At 42.0% G+C, this 16,003-nt stretch overlaps 2 protein-coding genes across 6 annotated transcripts; one reads left to right on the top strand and one right to left on the bottom strand.

Annotated features, from left to right (window-relative positions):
• Window positions 1-495: 495 nt before the first annotated feature.
• actr2a (actin related protein 2a) lies at window positions 496-10,387 on the bottom strand. The gene is made up of 9 exons (XM_070972553.1): window positions 10,279-10,387; window positions 8,097-8,207; window positions 7,709-7,924; window positions 7,444-7,516; window positions 6,228-6,364; window positions 5,485-5,634; window positions 5,200-5,345; window positions 4,612-4,744; window positions 496-3,942 (listed from the first exon to the last, which is right to left on the bottom strand). The coding sequence occupies exons 1-9, from the start codon at window positions 10,324-10,326 to the stop codon at window positions 3,772-3,774; spliced, it is 1,185 nt and encodes a 394-aa protein (XP_070828654.1). The 5' UTR covers window positions 10,327-10,387; the 3' UTR covers window positions 496-3,771.
• Window positions 10,388-13,857: 3,470 nt separating this feature from the next.
• Window positions 13,858-15,495, top strand: LOC139341396 (nuclear factor 7, ovary-like). Of its 5 annotated transcripts, none has more exons than XM_070977925.1 (2): window positions 13,858-14,084; window positions 14,121-15,495. In XM_070977925.1, the coding sequence occupies exons 1-2, from the start codon at window positions 13,858-13,860 to the stop codon at window positions 15,493-15,495; spliced, it is 1,602 nt and encodes a 533-aa protein (XP_070834026.1). The 5 variants fall into 5 exon arrangements, with proteins under 5 accessions (XP_070834026.1, XP_070834036.1, XP_070834053.1 ...); XM_070977935.1 differs by having other exon boundaries at window positions 13,858-14,119; window positions 14,156-15,495; XM_070977952.1 differs by having other exon boundaries at window positions 13,858-14,217; window positions 14,365-15,495.
• Window positions 15,496-16,003: the final 508 nt, after the last annotated feature.

The following is a 16,003-nucleotide window of genomic DNA, read 5'->3' as shown; positions in this document are numbered from 1 at the left end:
AACCTGTGATACACACACCTGTCAGCGCCTGATGCCTGATACTTGTTAGTAAATACAATCAGTAATGTTTTTGGTCTGTTCATGAGATTCTTTAAAATTCTTTCAAAATTATCCACTCAGAAAGCAAAATCCTCCTCCTGAACACATGGAGGCGATGTGATGGCTTTAAGGTGAATCTCGTTACCACTGCGACCACAGTGTGCGCGAATTCCTCAGTCAGCACCTCAGAAACTGTCCACATCAAAAGCAGCCGGCGTCTGAAGATCAGCGGCGCAACAGCGACCCTCTTAAAGCAACAGGTTTCATTCTCCACCGCCCCCAGAGACCCACGAGACATATCCTGTCCATCCTGTTGATTCTGTCCCTTAAAACCACATGAAAACAGACGCTTCTTTCTAAATCTTCCTCCCTTTTAATCCCCTGTCGCTGTCCTCAGCAGAGGACGGTGTCAATGCTATTTAGGACAACAGACATGAAGACACAGCAACACCAGGCGTCTATAAATCACTTTGCTTTATTTAAATCAGCGGTTGGCAGTTATGCTATAAACAAAACATAAAAAGGATGACCAAAAATAATATCCAGCAAGAATAAGTGTACTTGGCACTTGATGACTGTGCTGTCAAGAGGAAATTATACATTTATATTTATATATGTGAGCCAAGTGCCTCAAATATACACATAAGAACTGAGACGGAAAACCACAAATACCAGCTTTTTACGTGGTCTCCACTTCCTGACACCAGATTCTTATTAATATTACAAATAATAACTCAGTGACCCACACAAAACACCTTCTCCTGTAACCTGAAACCCACAAATTCATCTTCAGTACAGCCAGGCCCGAGAAGGAGAGGAGGAGGAGGAGGGGGGAGTGTGGTCATGAGGAAGGTTCAAGATCAGTGGAATGCTCTGGACTGACCACACTCTTTAGTCACCAGCAGTGTGCAGATTTAACCTTTTGAAGGCACAAACATCCAGGAATGATCTCACTGGTTGAACAAAGCGTTTGTTCATCAGTTACACACTTAGACCCCGATTGCAACAACAATCTGGAGTCTCCTCTGAAGAATGCGAGGCTGAGGCTCACGGCTCCTGATCCAACGGCCATAACGTCACTTCTTGTCTCACTGAATCATTCGTGTGAAGTCACAGTGAGGAAAAATACCACCTGTCCACTCTGTCTCAACCAATGAGATGATTTATGGTTCTGTCTGTCCGACTCTGCTATCCACACCTCCTTTTCTCCTCCTGGGCCAGGACATGGAATTATTTCCTCTTAAAACAGGATAGGTTTCATTTTCATCTCTAACATCTGACCCAGGACCAGCCAATCAGTTTGGTGTAATTATGATCGCTGCACCCAGATCAGCTGTTAAAGGCGGAAAGCTTCTCAGTGACCCTCACTGAACAGGGGGAATGGTACAGGTCAACAAACAGCTGAACAATCAGAATAATAACAGTCCCTCAGAGTGGAGGCAACACCTGGTCTCTGAAACAAAAGCACGTGAATGTTTAGGAACATAAAAGAAACATAAGCATTAAAAAAGAAGAAGCTGATTATTGAGTGCATTATTCAGAAGTGACTCGTCATGATCCAGGAGTCGTATTAGGCATCACAGTCCTGTATCGCCCACACATTTCAGTCACTGAGCTTTAACCTCTTTAAATGGTTTTCTTCTTAATGAATCTAGGAGGTGGGATAAAATTAAGCGAGTGTCAAGTGACATGAATTTCTCTTCCATTAGTCAATACAAACCACTTTTTTTCCACTCAGAGAGGGGACAGCTGGAACATTTGTAGGGCTGCAACTTGTACAATAATTCTTATTATTGATAAATCCTGCCAGTTACTTTCTCTATAAATCAAATCATCACTTGGTCAATAAAATTGTGAAAAATAGCCATCAGAATTTCCTGAAACACAACATGGTGTCATTAACGAATCGATTAAACAACTAATCTTTGCAGCTCTACAAATGACTGAGTCCTACAGGGTTTTGTTTGTGCACGTGTCACAAATGTTTTCGTATTTTAATGAGAAAAACGTGTGAAAATGATGCCATGTTGAAAGTGGATGTCTGCTCAGTGCTGCCACTGGTGGCTATAAGATAAATTACAGCAATGTTGGTAGACTGTCGTGGAAGAGACCTTTCTGAGTCACATAATCATGTTTTTTTGCTGCTTTACAACCGGCCGATCGTCATTTTTCATCACTTAGAGGTCAATAAGAAGACTTCCTTCCATCTAGTGAATTAATTCTTTTGATTCATTCTTAGTGAAGCAAATTTTAAGAGCTGCTCAGTGGCTGAAATGTTCCAGGTGGTGATGCAGGACGTTCATATGTAGTATGACAGCCCTGGACCAAGTCTAAGGAATGACTTGATGCTTTGTAATCGTTAAGGAATGGAAACAGTTCTCTCATAAATCCTGTGTGATCTGAGCTTGTTGATTTGTTGGTGGTAAACTGGATACAGCGACACCCAAATCAAACCCATTAAAAGCTCCAACTGGCCTGTTTCCAAATTAAAACTCTGCTCATCATCACAAATCAGACCTTCCACGCTGTGACTCGGGAAGGGGGCAGAGTTTCTCTCAGATTTTTCCAATGTATTCGTGTCACACACAGCAAGCAAATGTCCCAACAAAGAGAAGACACAAAGCTAGACAAACGAGGCGCTGCCTGCCCTCCTGCACCGACAGCACAGAGCGTCAGTCCAAAGCGTTAAACAGGAAGTGTGAGGGGAGGATGTTAGATGGTCAGTATGTAATGATCTATTTGTTCACATAATCTTCTCTCTGTAATGCTCCACACTGTGAGCATTATTTTTAATGACAGCATCTGTTTTGACAGATTAGGTGACACATTTTTCACCAGGCGGAGCTCTCGTTTTGGAAAGGAACTCGAATGCATCACTAATAATAAAATCATCATCGTCGTCTTCAACTTGAAAACAGCCAGGAGCTCATTCTGGCCTCGTGTGAAAAGGGAGATGACCCAAAATACCCACAGATCAGCTGCTGTAAATAAAATACTAGAATATCTTTCACTTTCTCAAAAGTAAACCGCAGAGCAGTTTGCCTTTTCCATGCCGTTGATACTGATTTCATCTTTAAAGGAATAGTTCATCATTTTGGGAAATATGATTATCTTTGCTTTCTTGCTGAGAGGTAGAAGATACGATTGACACCACTCACGTCTGCACAGTATATTTAAAGCTACAGCCAGCAGCCAGTTAGCTTATCACAAAGACCAGCTAGCCTGGCTCTGTTCACAGGGAACACAATCCAGCTACCAGCACCTCTAAAGCTCACTGATTAGCAGGCTGTTTCCCTGCCTCCAGTCTTTATGCTAAGCTAACTGTCTCCTGGCTCCAGCTTCTAACTCTCACCAAAAAAGCAAAAAAGCATATTTCCCAATATGTGGTACTATCCCTTTAAACTGAGCTGCAGTACTTTGCAGCACTTTATGGTATTTCAAAATCGTGCATTTCAAAACATAATTCTCAGTATTTTCTGTGTCAACTATTCAAGAACTGATTTGGTGATTTCCTGCCCCGGCCATAATACTTCTTACCCCAAAACTCCACATTCTTCATCCCTCTTTGCCCTCCTCACTCCTTCCATCCGTCCCTCTTCGCTTTTAAAAATGAGCGTGAATAACAGACACAGTGTGACCATCCAGACACATCAAGATAAGCGATGTGTGGATATCAGCTGATGGGGGTGGATGGAGCGACAGTGGGGGGAAGTGTTCTTGTTTGTTTGTGTTTTATCTGACGGTGACTCCGAGCTTCTCCAGCACTCGCGTCCCTTTCTCCTGGTACTCCTCCCGCGTCATCCAGAAGTTGTCCTTGTCCTTCATGATGTCGGCCAGCACGGCACCGCCCAGGAACACCATGTGTTTACGTCGAGGGGGGTCCTCTATCCTGATCTTGAATTTCTGCGATTGAGATGAGGCAGAAAGAGGATAAGCGAGTCTTAACGGAGGAAAGTAAGAGATAATAACGTGTTGAAACCCCCGCCACCCTGTGAGGTCCCTAAAATAGACTGAGGAAGATTGTCTTTTAATTACAGGTTGGAGGATTTCCCTGAGCGGCTGCAGGAGCAGCAGAGCGTGCATCCTCTCAGGGAGACATGTAGGAACAATGAGAGGGTGTATTTTCACCTTGTCATCACCGGACCGTGACAAAGAGAGATGTTTCTGAGGTGTTGAAGGCATTAACTTGACTGTGCTTTCGGTACCCCCTAGTGGCAAATACAATTACTGCACAAGAAAGCTCTGGAGAAGAAGCAGTGATACACACTCCTACGCTGCATTTCTGTCAAAGATTAACCCAATCGAATGAAAGTTTACAGCTAAAACAAACTGAAAATCGATGATGGAAATGTTTGGTGCACAGTTCTCAGTACCTGGAAACAGCGCAAACATGCTCACTGCTCAACTCATGATGACGTGCACATTTCAAGGTGTTATTTGCAATAAATGCTAACACAACAGTGTGAGCCTACAGGCCTTATATTGATTGATGATTGTAACAAGTGATCAGTGGCCACTACCTAAAGCCCTCATGGATTTTTGGTGTTTTGGTTTGTGGACACCTGCACTCACCGATAGCTTTTCAACGTCTCCCTTCAGCACTCGCTCCAGGTACAGCTGCTTCAGTTCACGCTCCAGGCGTGACGGCAGGCCAGGATACATAGTGGAGCCTCCAGACAGGACGATGTGCTTATAGAACTCAGCCCTAATCAGAGAAAGACAACGATGTTTGATCACTCCACCCCGGCTGACTGTGAGACGTCCTAATCTTGACATGCGTACACGTTAATCATTGTTATCCTGTGTTGTTACAGAGGGATTTAGTGTCCTACGCTGATCTACATTCTGTTTTAGAGGCTTTCTAACAGTGTCAAGGTTCAATGCAAACAACTGTTGGACTGTTGGAACCTCTAGGAATTTTAAGATAGTACACGTCACCCCTAAATACTCCAAACTCAATAATAAATTCAATATTTCTTCAGCTTGGCTTCCACTTTGACGTCAGAATTTGTGGATGTTGGCTCTTTTTCAATTTGTATAAAACTGTGATATCTTTTTGAGAAATTTGAATGTATACTTGACAGGAAACGTGGAGAAAACAGGAAATTTTCCGGAGAGTTTCCATCAACTTAACAAGACAAACAGGCGCCTCCAGCTCACCTGGTGTCAATATCTGCGGCCTGGATGGTGTTGAAGAGCAGCTCAGCCACACCCACCCCCTCCACATTGATGAGGTGAGGTTGGAACAGAGCCTCGGGGGCTTCGAACCTCTCACCGCCCACCTTGATCACCCTGCCGTCCGGGAGCTGAGGAGACACACAACATTCTTGCCTTCAGAAATGGACTGATGTCTCAATAATGTTAAATACTATACAATGTAAGTGCCTTCTCATCATCATTGAAGAAACAGATAAAGCAGAGTTTTTTAACATGACTGTGACTGACCGTGTACGACTCAACCAGCACTGTTGTCTCCAGTGCCAGCTTCTGCTCCTGTTCGATGTTATAACCGACGTAGCAAAGCTTCTCCTTCATCATCCTCACCGTCTCGAAGTCTGCCGAATGGTTGAAGGCGTAACCTCGGAGCAGCAGCAGCTGGCAGACAGACGGGATTTGGTGGTTGACATTATTATGTAATACATTTGTTTTATATTTTGTCAAAATAAGCACCAATGTAAAATAACCAGCTGCACATTGTGCTGGAAGTGTCTTGTTTCTCAGCAAAACCTGACAAAACAGACACTTTTGGATTCCAGCAATGACAAAAACAGGGTGACTGAAACATGGACGTGATTAAAAAATAAAATTAATATTATTATTACCCTATGTCCAACATGACTATGGCCTTTAACTACCTCAACTGGAGCAGATACCAGGTCTTTGAAACAGGCTTATATTAGAGGCAGGCCTTTATTTCTAAAATTCCCTCTGTTTGATAACACATTTGGTCATATTTTAGTACAAAGTCTTGCTTTAATCCACTCCTGTTTGCCCTTTAAAGTTACTGCATTGCACTGTTAATACAAATTCAACATTTCCTGTATCTATTTCAGGAAGTGCATTACTTTTGGCCCCATAGTGTACCAAAATCCCATCACTCAAAGAATTCTCCACATTCCCACCAAATGTCAGAAGGAAAAGCAACATTGAAGGAAACAAAGACAGTTCTTTATTGTGTGGAGCAGTACCTTGATGAGGTAGCGTGTTATGTCCCTCCCTGCGATGTCAAGACGTCGGGTCAGGTGAGGCAGGGAGAAGCCCTCATAAACTGGACAGATGTGAGTGACGCCGTCACCAGAGTCGACCACCACTCCAGTCAGCAATCCTAAAACAAATGTGTATCAGCTAGCGCTCGTGGTGTGCCTGTGTGTACTGGTAGGACACCAATTACAAATAACTGCTCATCAACATTGCTCTACAGCACCACTAGTGGCCAAAAACTCACCAGGGTACTATCAAGGCCGAACTTTGCTTATTTTCATCCAGCTTTCTATCATTTCAGTGTGGGTACTTTTTGCATCCAACAGTTAGCTTAGCTTTGTTTTTGTTTGATCCTCTTTGTTTGAATTTGTACCGCCTCTTGTCTGCTAATCAAATCAGTGCACATTACTCTTGGCTACGCCTGCGATCAGATGACCACGCAAAGGCGGATGGCCATGTAGTCAGACAAGAAGGCCTTTCAGTGCTGGAAATTCAACAATATTTATTCCAAGTTCCAGATACGGGTCATACTCTAAGGACCATCAACAGTGCGAATTCCAGGGTAATTTTGCCTTTAGTAATCAAGATGCCTCATCCAGAGGCCCTTACTTTCAATTGAACCAGTTACTGCTAATCGCAACGCCTACTGGCACAGCTCCACAGCACTTTAACTGTTGTTACACTAAGCCTTTCTTCAGATCTGTGACCAACCAACTTCTTCTGAATGAATGTTTCAGATTTTTTAATCTGATGGTGGCACTACTATATAGGAAACAGTAAAACAGTCAGTACACATGAACAACTATTCAGAACCATCGTAGCACAAATTGGTAACACCCTAGCAACCATCTAATAATACTCCAACAAACCTTACAACCACTGAAACACCTGATCCACAACTTAGCAACACCTTCGTGCAAACTAACACACAACACCAGCCTAAAAAAATTAACAAACAAATAACTAGCAACACCTCAGCTTGCAGCACTTACACCCAAGCAACTGCGAACAAAAGCCTGCGTGTTTCCTTTTAGTTAGACTGTACAGCAGTAATAACCTGACAATGCCATAGCAACTATGTAGCTACACCCCAGTTTAGCAATCAGACAGTGGCTGTTTCTAAAGAAGCACAACCACATGGATTTTGTCCCAAAAATTCAGTTCTTTCTGGATTAGCAGCAAGTGTTACCGAAAGAAACACACCTTGAGCGTAGAGAGTGAGGACGGCCTGGATGGCGATATACACTCCTGTGAACTGGTATGTTTCGAACATCACCTGGCAGGAAAAGCACAGGAAACATCATTTTCGACTACACAGGACGTTTTACTGTTTCTATAACATGTTATGCCTGCACAGTTTTCTAATCAATTAGGATCACTGTAATCACTCAGTCACGTCACACTACCCCAGTCTCTGTGGCGAAATCCAAACATCTGCAATGCCACATTTGATTCTGCCACGACCCACCTCTATAATCTTTTCCCTGTTCTTGGTGGGGTTCATGGGTGGCTCGGTCAGGAGGATCTTGCAGTTGCGCGAATTGATGTTGAGTTTCTCAGGGCCAAAGGTGTAGTCCCATAGGTGCTTCATGTCATCCCAGTTCCTGACAATGCCATTTTCCATGGGGTAGTTCACCTCCAACATGGAGCGCAGCTCGCTGGCCTCATCCCCCACCATCAGGTCCTGCAAAGGTCAACAGTTCAGCAGGCTGAAAGAAATACTTTGGGCCAGAGGATGAATCTATGCTTTATTATGCATGATTACTTGCATGCTGTAATTAAAGGCCTAACTTCTTTCTACCAGCCATTGTGATATGTCCAAAAAAAAAAAAAAAAAAAGAAGAAACAGAAATTACCTTGATTTCAATGTTACCAACTTTAGCTGTGGAGCGAATGATTGGCCGACCAACCAGCGCTGGGAAAATGTGTTCGGGGAAGTTGGAGCCTGCATAGCCGCACTTGACAAACTAGGATGGGATTGAAGGAAGAAAGGAGCGCACGTGTTTAGAATATTTCAAATAACATGGTAAAGCACAATGCATGTTCACTGAGTCGAATGTTGTGCAAGTCAGGTGCAAATTCCTCTAGATTTCAAGGCAGATATAAGATGTCACACTGAGTAAGAGTAAGCTAACTGTGAAGCACAACATGTTTGTGTAAGAACTGTGTCAAAACATGATTAGATGAAGAGACAGCAAATTAATTATTATCAGGACTCGGGTATAAACATCAGATATTATCTGAACTTTCATGCACAATCAATTTGGTGTTTAATGCAATAAACTGTGTTTGACTGTTATGTGTTTGATTAGAGAAAATTCATCACACACGTAAAACAGCAACTGTAATAACTTCTTTTTAAATTACAATTTGCTTGAGATAATTTGTACAAAAGAATTCAGTAAACCAATTAGACGGTACGATCATGTCATTTCGAGCCAAATATTCAATGTAAAATAACAGAAGCTTTACCAACGATGAACAGGGATGCAACTTTTCAACGTAGACTTTTCACCTCCAAATATTTTTTCTCCGGTTGTTAAAAGTTAACTGTTCAATGTCATGTTGAAGTCCTAGTTTTCTGAACCTTGTGCTTCAGCAAGCTTAGATAAATGTATTTAATCCATGTTTCTATATGACTTTTTTATTTATTCATTTATTTATTTTTTTTTACATTTGTTTTGAAGCACTTGCAGGAAGTGAAGAGGTATCTGCAGTAACTTTACGAATCAAGAAAGCAACCATATAAAATGAGTTGAGCAGATAAGAAACTGTCATTTCTGTCCACTTTAATGCGGATTAGTTGTGTCTGGCCAATGTGTCATCGTCTTAATATGGTCAGTTTTAAGGATGTTACCAATCCAACAAATTAAATAGGTACATCTCTAACCTCAGCAGTTACAATGAGATGACAGTAGGTACCTTAGCCAATTTGTTCCTGAAAACACTAAAACAGAAGTCCCTGAGTAATTCTCTCCTAGTGTTTAACCAGGGAAAAACAGACTTCCTCTAGTTTATGATTAATAAAACGTGTAGGCAGTGTAAACGTCCATTCAGACTGGTGAAAGCTGCAGCAGATCTGACAAGTTTCCTTACATGGAAGAATTCGCTCCATTTCCGCGACCAGAGTCTCACGCATGCGCATTGGTTCACTTCAGCTGTACAGGGCGAGTTGGTTAAATTCGGACTTCATTTCTAAAAACTAACATAAGCATATGCGACTATTTAAAGACACGCTTGTAGCTGGACTGCATGTGTGTGGCTGAGCACGGGAAAGAGAGAAGTGACGGCTGCAGGTTGCTGTGTGAGCCAGCCAATGAGCTAACCTAACTTACTGAAAAAATAAAGGAAAATCAGAAAGTGGTCATGCTGCTCTGCCGAAAACAGCTTAATCTCTTTAGCTCTAACTCGTCCTTCCAACTGGTGTGTGGTGGTTTTGCTTAAAGATGTAAATATTTAATAAAGCTGCGGATAAGGTGCTAGCTAATGTTGCCTGGGGATGTAAATTAGCTTCAGTGAACGCTTATCTCACATATTCGGCCATCAGTTTAGTTTATGATTATGACTTAAACCCATAAACTATTCAGAAATCTTGCTTTAATGGTGTGCAGTGTTCTTTCCTTGGAGGGACGGTTGTTATTGTGTTTAACTGTGCAGTAACATTAGCTAACATACTGTCAGTGCACACCGTTAAGTCACGCTGTCAAAGTTACTAACCAAACTGATGTAGCTACCCGATTCAACGAGATTATGTGTCCTTCTTGGCTAAATGAGTGTGATATCACTAAACATAAACATAAGCTAAGCAAAAAATCTCCCAGTGAATGTAAGTGTAGCCCTGAAGCCGATGAATGAGGTGAATCCAGCTGACAGACACATTCCTTACACAACCCACCCAGACGAGCTAACGCGTTAGCCTGTTAGCTCTCTGTTACTTCCTGTTTGCAGTTCTCTCCATTTTCTTATCAGTCTGCAACGCCGGAGTACCAAAAGCGACACGGAGTGAGATCTAACTGTGTCAACTGTTCTCAAACTTACCCCGGTTCCATTGTCACAAACAACAACTTTTCTCCCTTGACTGTCCATTTTTGTTCCAGCAGAAGCCTCCTCCTGCCCGCACACTAGCTAATGTCAAGCTCACCAACCCACCGGAAGCAACACACCTAACACTTCAGGTGTGATTCCTTCAGAATAAAAGCGTGATCTCAACAAATCTCACGCCGAGTAAATAACATTTTTTGCACTACATGCAAGTAATCATCCAGGAGTTCGGAATTCATATGAATATTTCTGATGGTTGAAATGAAATGAAAACCAGGTTTCGAATTTTAAACTTGCAACAGTTGATTGTTTGACCACTTGGGGGCAGTGCTACAAGCTGTACACACATCATTACCACATCATTTTTTTTCTGGTGAATGTTGGAAAGCAGTTTACTGTTTACACATTCAGAAGTTAGTCGTGTTTCTGGCCAGTCATGAATGAGAGTTCAATATCCACCCTCCTTCGGCTCTTTTTTGGTGCTGGACTTCAGCATCACACAAACATTGAAATCATATTCGCCTGAGAGAAAAACAAAAACAAAAACATGAAATAATAAATAACGAAAGTTTACAACTTTTTTTTCCATGTTTACATTCGTTTTGTTTTTGTCAACAAAAATCACAATGTAATCATTCTACCGATGATATCCTACTCCTTTTTTATTTATTTATGTTGTTTATTAAGTATTTGGTCATTATGTTGACTGTTCATCTTACTGGTTATTCTTGTTTAGTTTTCTCTTCAGTTCAATAGGTTGTTTGCACATGATGTCACATCACTCTTTTGTTGTGGCACGAAACTGCAGATGGAGGGCCAGAAATTATTTTCTGCATAGGAAGCACTATATAACACACCCTGAAAATGCCAGTGTTTGTGTTGTTTATGGTTGCTCAGATCGATCAAACCAACAAACCACGAGTAGCTTTTATCGAGTACCAAAGGTTGTTGTTCATAAGGGTGAAAAATGCAAGACATTGACCAAAAAATGGTGGAAAAAATGGCTTGTTAACTGTCTGCGGTTGGGAGCAGCTGAGTTGGATAAAGAGCCAGAAATGCAATCGCAGTCACAGTGTCAGCTCTAATAATAGACTGTTAGCTATATGTAGTAAATATATATAGCATAGTATATACATACTGTATATGATACATTTATGTATGTGATATATGTACATGTTAATAACAGACGTAATACAGCACTGGAAGTACGACTAATAGCAGTAACAGTTGCAGTGGATGTCAGGCAGGGCCATGGTAGGAGACGTAGCTGTAATCCACGATCCAGGTTTAAACACTATCCATGGAGAACCTGCGAGATGACAAAGCACAAAGACTCCGGAGAAGAAGCAAAGTTAGTAACACGCCTTGGTAGAACATGAAAGAGTGCGGGAGCTCGGTGTACCATCGGAGGTCCCCCGACAGTCTAATCCTATAGCAGCATAAGTAAGGGCTGGTCCTGGACTATAAGCTTCATCAAAAAGACAAGCTTTACTCTTAAATGTAGAGACGGTGTCTGCCTCCCACACAAAGACTGGAAGATGGTCCCACAGGAGAGGAGCTTGATAGCTAAAGGCTCCGGCTCCCATTCTGCTTTTGGAGACTTTAGGAAACATAAGTTAGTCTGTATTTTGGGAACACAGTGGTCTAGTCAGGTAATAAGGTAGTATAAGCTCTTTAAGATAAGATGGTGCCTGACCATTTAGGGCTTTGCAAGGAGGAGGATTTTAAATTCTCAGCTCGAGAGTATTTAGCAAAAAAAATTTAGGCAGCCTGATAGTAAGGAATTGTAGTAACATATTCAAAATAAATCTATTTAATGAACTTCAAACCTGCACCAAAGTCTGAGGCCTCAATCCAAGAGTCAGCTGATCTGAACAGCCCCAAACTGTCCCCTACTGAAGGGCTGATCACATGTGGTCATCAGTTTGGAAGAGATCTTACGGGGGAAGCAACCCACAGAAGAACATTAAGTGAGAGCATGGAGGGGATTGAATCCTAGCAAATATGAAGTGGTCTAACTGATGTGAATTCAAGGAATAAGTCAGTGGTAAGCAAATAAGTAATAACTTAAGCATGAAAACTAATAATTGAATAAAAATGCTAGTTTGACGATTCAAAGTCAATTTTCACTTTCTAGCTTTTTTCCCCATGACTCTCTCTCTCTGTCCTCGTCAGCACATGGAGTTTGTTCAGTTGTCAAGGGGATGGATCTGTAGACATGCAAGTTCAGCAGCTCTGGAAAAATCCAGTGTGTTGATGGGGGTTTGGATTCTTTTAGCAAATTAATAACATATTTAATTGTTAGCTTGTATTAAAATACAGTATATCAATTTTAGATCCTGTAGTGTGGAAACTGAGAGTTCGGCTCCCCTTTTTTATACCTTTAAATCACACATTGTGTCTTCAATGGTCATGAACACATGAGTTGAGAAATAGCTCACTTCCTATTTCTGTGTTTTTGCCTTAAGTTTCATTCATGACCAAAGACATTAAAATGTGAAAAGTGGTAGTTGTCGTAGCAAAATAAAACTGACCAGACTGTATCAAAGCTGAGCTAAACCTTGACAGGTGATAATTCTTGCGGAGGACGACCTCTGATCGATCTCTTGTTGTAAATTTGTTCTATGGACTGCAAGAGAAAAAAATAAGAAAGAAAAAAACACAAGGAAATAACAAGTCAGCCTCAGTGCTTTGCTCCTGTTAGGCTTATCCTGTGTCAAAATAATGCATTATATTGTATTATAATTCTGTTAAAGCAGAAGCAGACAGACAACCTCACCAACAGAACAGGCGGAGCAACACCAGAGGAGGTTCAACGACACGTTCTGAAATAAAACTGAATGTTTGTCAGAGCGACAGCAGACAGGTGCTTCTGTCTAACGAAACGACAAAGTTCACGCGACAGAGTCTCCGAACACCGGTGAGTACAGCTGATGATAACTACTGCTTTAACAACAAGCCAGCTTCAGCTCTTTATTTTATACTAGCAATCAAAAATGTGTTTTGCTAAAAAAAAGTGTATTGAACATTCTTCAGTATATTTAACAGCCCACAAATAAGGCAACAGACTTCTGAAATCGTCCCAGGTACAATGATCTCTGGGAATAAATGGAGTAACAGGCTGGGAATTATGAAAAACCTGGAAATTAATTGTACAATGATTATCTATGCTGTGTGTAGACTTAGCAGTTTAGGTAAATATTGTCCTGAGAGCAACACACACAATCATAACAGAAAGGTTATCAAAGGTCTTTTGATTTTCTATGACTTTCTGTAAGATTGAATTGTCTGGGGTGTGGTCGACCTAAACCAGCCACTACTTCAGTTTGCTGCCGGCTTATCTCTGAGCATTGCTGCGTTCTACAGTGCATAAACTATTAACATCTCTATTACTGTTTTTATTAATGACAATTACTCTGTACAAAAGGATAAAAAGCACTTTTAATTTTTCTGCCCGATCAAGTAGGTCCATTAAACTATTTGATACTGAACTTAGCAGCTGATGATCACTTCAAGCAAGAATTCTGCTCTTAAAATGTCGTTTCACACTCTCACTTTTGTTGTCAGTGTGTAGACATGTCTGCTGCCAACAGTCTGATGTCTGAAGATCAGTTTCTGTGCTCCATCTGTCTGGATGTGTTCACTGATCCAGTCACCACACCATGTGGACACAACTTCTGCAAACACTGCATCACTGAACACTGGAACATCAGTGACCAGTACCTGTGCCCAATGTGTAAAAAGGTATTCAAGACAAAACCTGAGCTGTACGTCAACACTTTGTTCTCTGAGATGGTTGCTCAGTTCAGACAGTTGGCTCAGCAGGAAGTCAGCAGCAGCAGCTCAGAGCAACAAGTGTCCAAACCAGGAGAAGTTCCCTGTGACGTCTGCACTGGAACCAAACTGAAGGCCCTGAAGTCCTGCCTGGTCTGTCTGGTCTCCTACTGTGAGACTCACCTGGAGCCTCATCTGACAGTGTCAGGCCTGAAGAGACATCAGCTGATCGACCCTGTGGAGAACCTGGAAGGCAGGATGTGCATGAAGCACGATAAACCTCTGGAGCTGTTCTGTAAGATCGACCAGACGTGTGTCTGCATGCTCTGCACTGTTTTAGACCACAAGGCACATGATGTTGTTCCTCTGAGAGAAGAATATGATGGAAAGAAGGCCGAGCTGAGGAAGACTGAGGCTGAAATTCAGCAGATGATCCAGAAGAGACGACTGAAGATTGAGGAGATCAAACAGTCAGTGAGGCTCAGCAAGGAAAATGCAGACAGAGAGATAGCAGAAGGTGTTCAGGTCTTCACTTCTCTGAAGGAGTCTGTAGAGAGAGGCCTGGATGAGCTCATCAAAACCATTGAAGAGAAGCAGAAAACAACAGAACAACAGACTGAAGATTTCATCAAAGAGCTGGAACAAGAAATCTCTGAGCTGATGAAGAAAAGCACTGAGGTGGAGCAGCTCTCACGCTCTGAAGACCACCTCCACTTTCTCCAAAGCTTCTCGCCTCTGAAGGATGTCCCAACCACCAAAGACTGGACAGAGGTCAGCGTCCCTCCAGCATCATATGAGGGGACTGTGGTGAGAGCTGTGGCTCAGCTGGAGGAGACACTCAGTGAAGAGATGAAGAAGCTGATTGAAGCAGAGCTGAAGAGGGTCCAGCAGTATGCAGTGGATGTGAGTCTTGATCCTGATACAGCACATCCAAAACTCATCCTGTCTGATGATGGGAAAGAGGTGAATCATAGTGATGTTAGGAAGACTCTTCCAGACAATCCAGAGAGATTTTCTTCCTGTGTTTCTGTTTTAGGAAAGCAGAGTTTCTCTTCAGGCAGATTTTACTTTGAGGTTCAGGTTAAAGGAAAGACTGAATGGGACTTTGGAGTCGCCAGAGAGTCGATCAGCAGGAAGGGAAAAATCGCACTGGGTCCTAAGAATGGTTACTGGACTATATGGCTGAGAAATGGAAATGAGTACAGAGCTCTTAATGATCTTGTTGTCGGTCTCTTTCTGAAGTCTCAGCCTCAGAAGGTGGGGGTGTTTGTGGATTATGAGGAGGGTCTGGTCTCCTTTTATGACGTAGAAGCTGCAGCTCTTATCTACTCCTTTACTGGCTGCTCCTTCACAGAGAAGCTCTTCCCATACTTCAATCCCGGGCTTAATGATGATGGTAAAAACTCCACCCCTCTAATTATCTCGTGTCAGTCACACTAAATAGACTCCTCACTTTATTCTCTCCAGAAAGATTCAGTATTACACAAGATAATGAACATGGGTGTGGACTATTGTCACAATACTTGGACTCAAAATCAAGTCATGGGTTTGATGATTTCATACTCAACAAATTCACTCAAACGTCTCATGACTGTACTTAGAAATGAGGCGTCCGTGTTGTTGACTTCCCCTCTCCAAGCCGAAGAGGAAGATTCTTGTTGGCACGTTTGAATGAGTGATTGTAAGTCTGTGGAAAGATTTGTTATTATCGTTTATGTGCCAACAGACATTTTGACTTATGATGGAAAGAAAAGTACAGATGTATGGCGTCAGTGATGGCTTCGCTCGTTTGATATATCTCAGCAAGCCGCCGTGAGACAGTTTGTATCCAACAAAGGTCTTAGTCAGTGATGGAGAAAGTCTTCAGATCCTTTATTTAGTGAAAGTATAATCAAGGAAATATACGTCAAATATTCAAAGTAAAAGTACTCAGAGCAGTAAAATGTCC

Source organism: Chaetodon trifascialis, chromosome 2, assembly GCF_039877785.1.
Source record: "Chaetodon trifascialis isolate fChaTrf1 chromosome 2, fChaTrf1.hap1, whole genome shotgun sequence".
Classification (NCBI taxonomy): domain Eukaryota; kingdom Metazoa; phylum Chordata; class Actinopteri; order Chaetodontiformes; family Chaetodontidae; genus Chaetodon; species Chaetodon trifascialis.
This window is presented reverse-complemented; position numbering and strand designations above follow the sequence as displayed.

What these genes read in the sequence shown, in the direction of transcription:
- actr2a (XM_070972553.1), bottom strand. Translation starts at nt 10,326, where the DNA reads ATGGACAGTCAAGGGAGAAAAGTTGTTGTTTGTGACAATGGAACCGGG. An exon ending in TTGGTAACATTGAAATCAAG is followed by an intron (nt 7,925 to 8,096) that starts GTAATTTCTGTT and finishes TGACCTTTGCAG; the next exon opens with GACCTGATGGTGGGGGATGA. An exon ending in CCTCACTCTCTACGCTCAAG is followed by an intron (nt 6,365 to 7,443) that starts GTGTGTTTCTTT and finishes CATTTGTTTTAG; the next exon opens with GATTGCTGACTGGAGTGGTG.
- LOC139341396 (XM_070977917.1), top strand. Translation starts at nt 13,858, where the DNA reads ATGTCTGCTGCCAACAGTCTGATGTCTGAAGATCAGTTTCTGTGCTCC.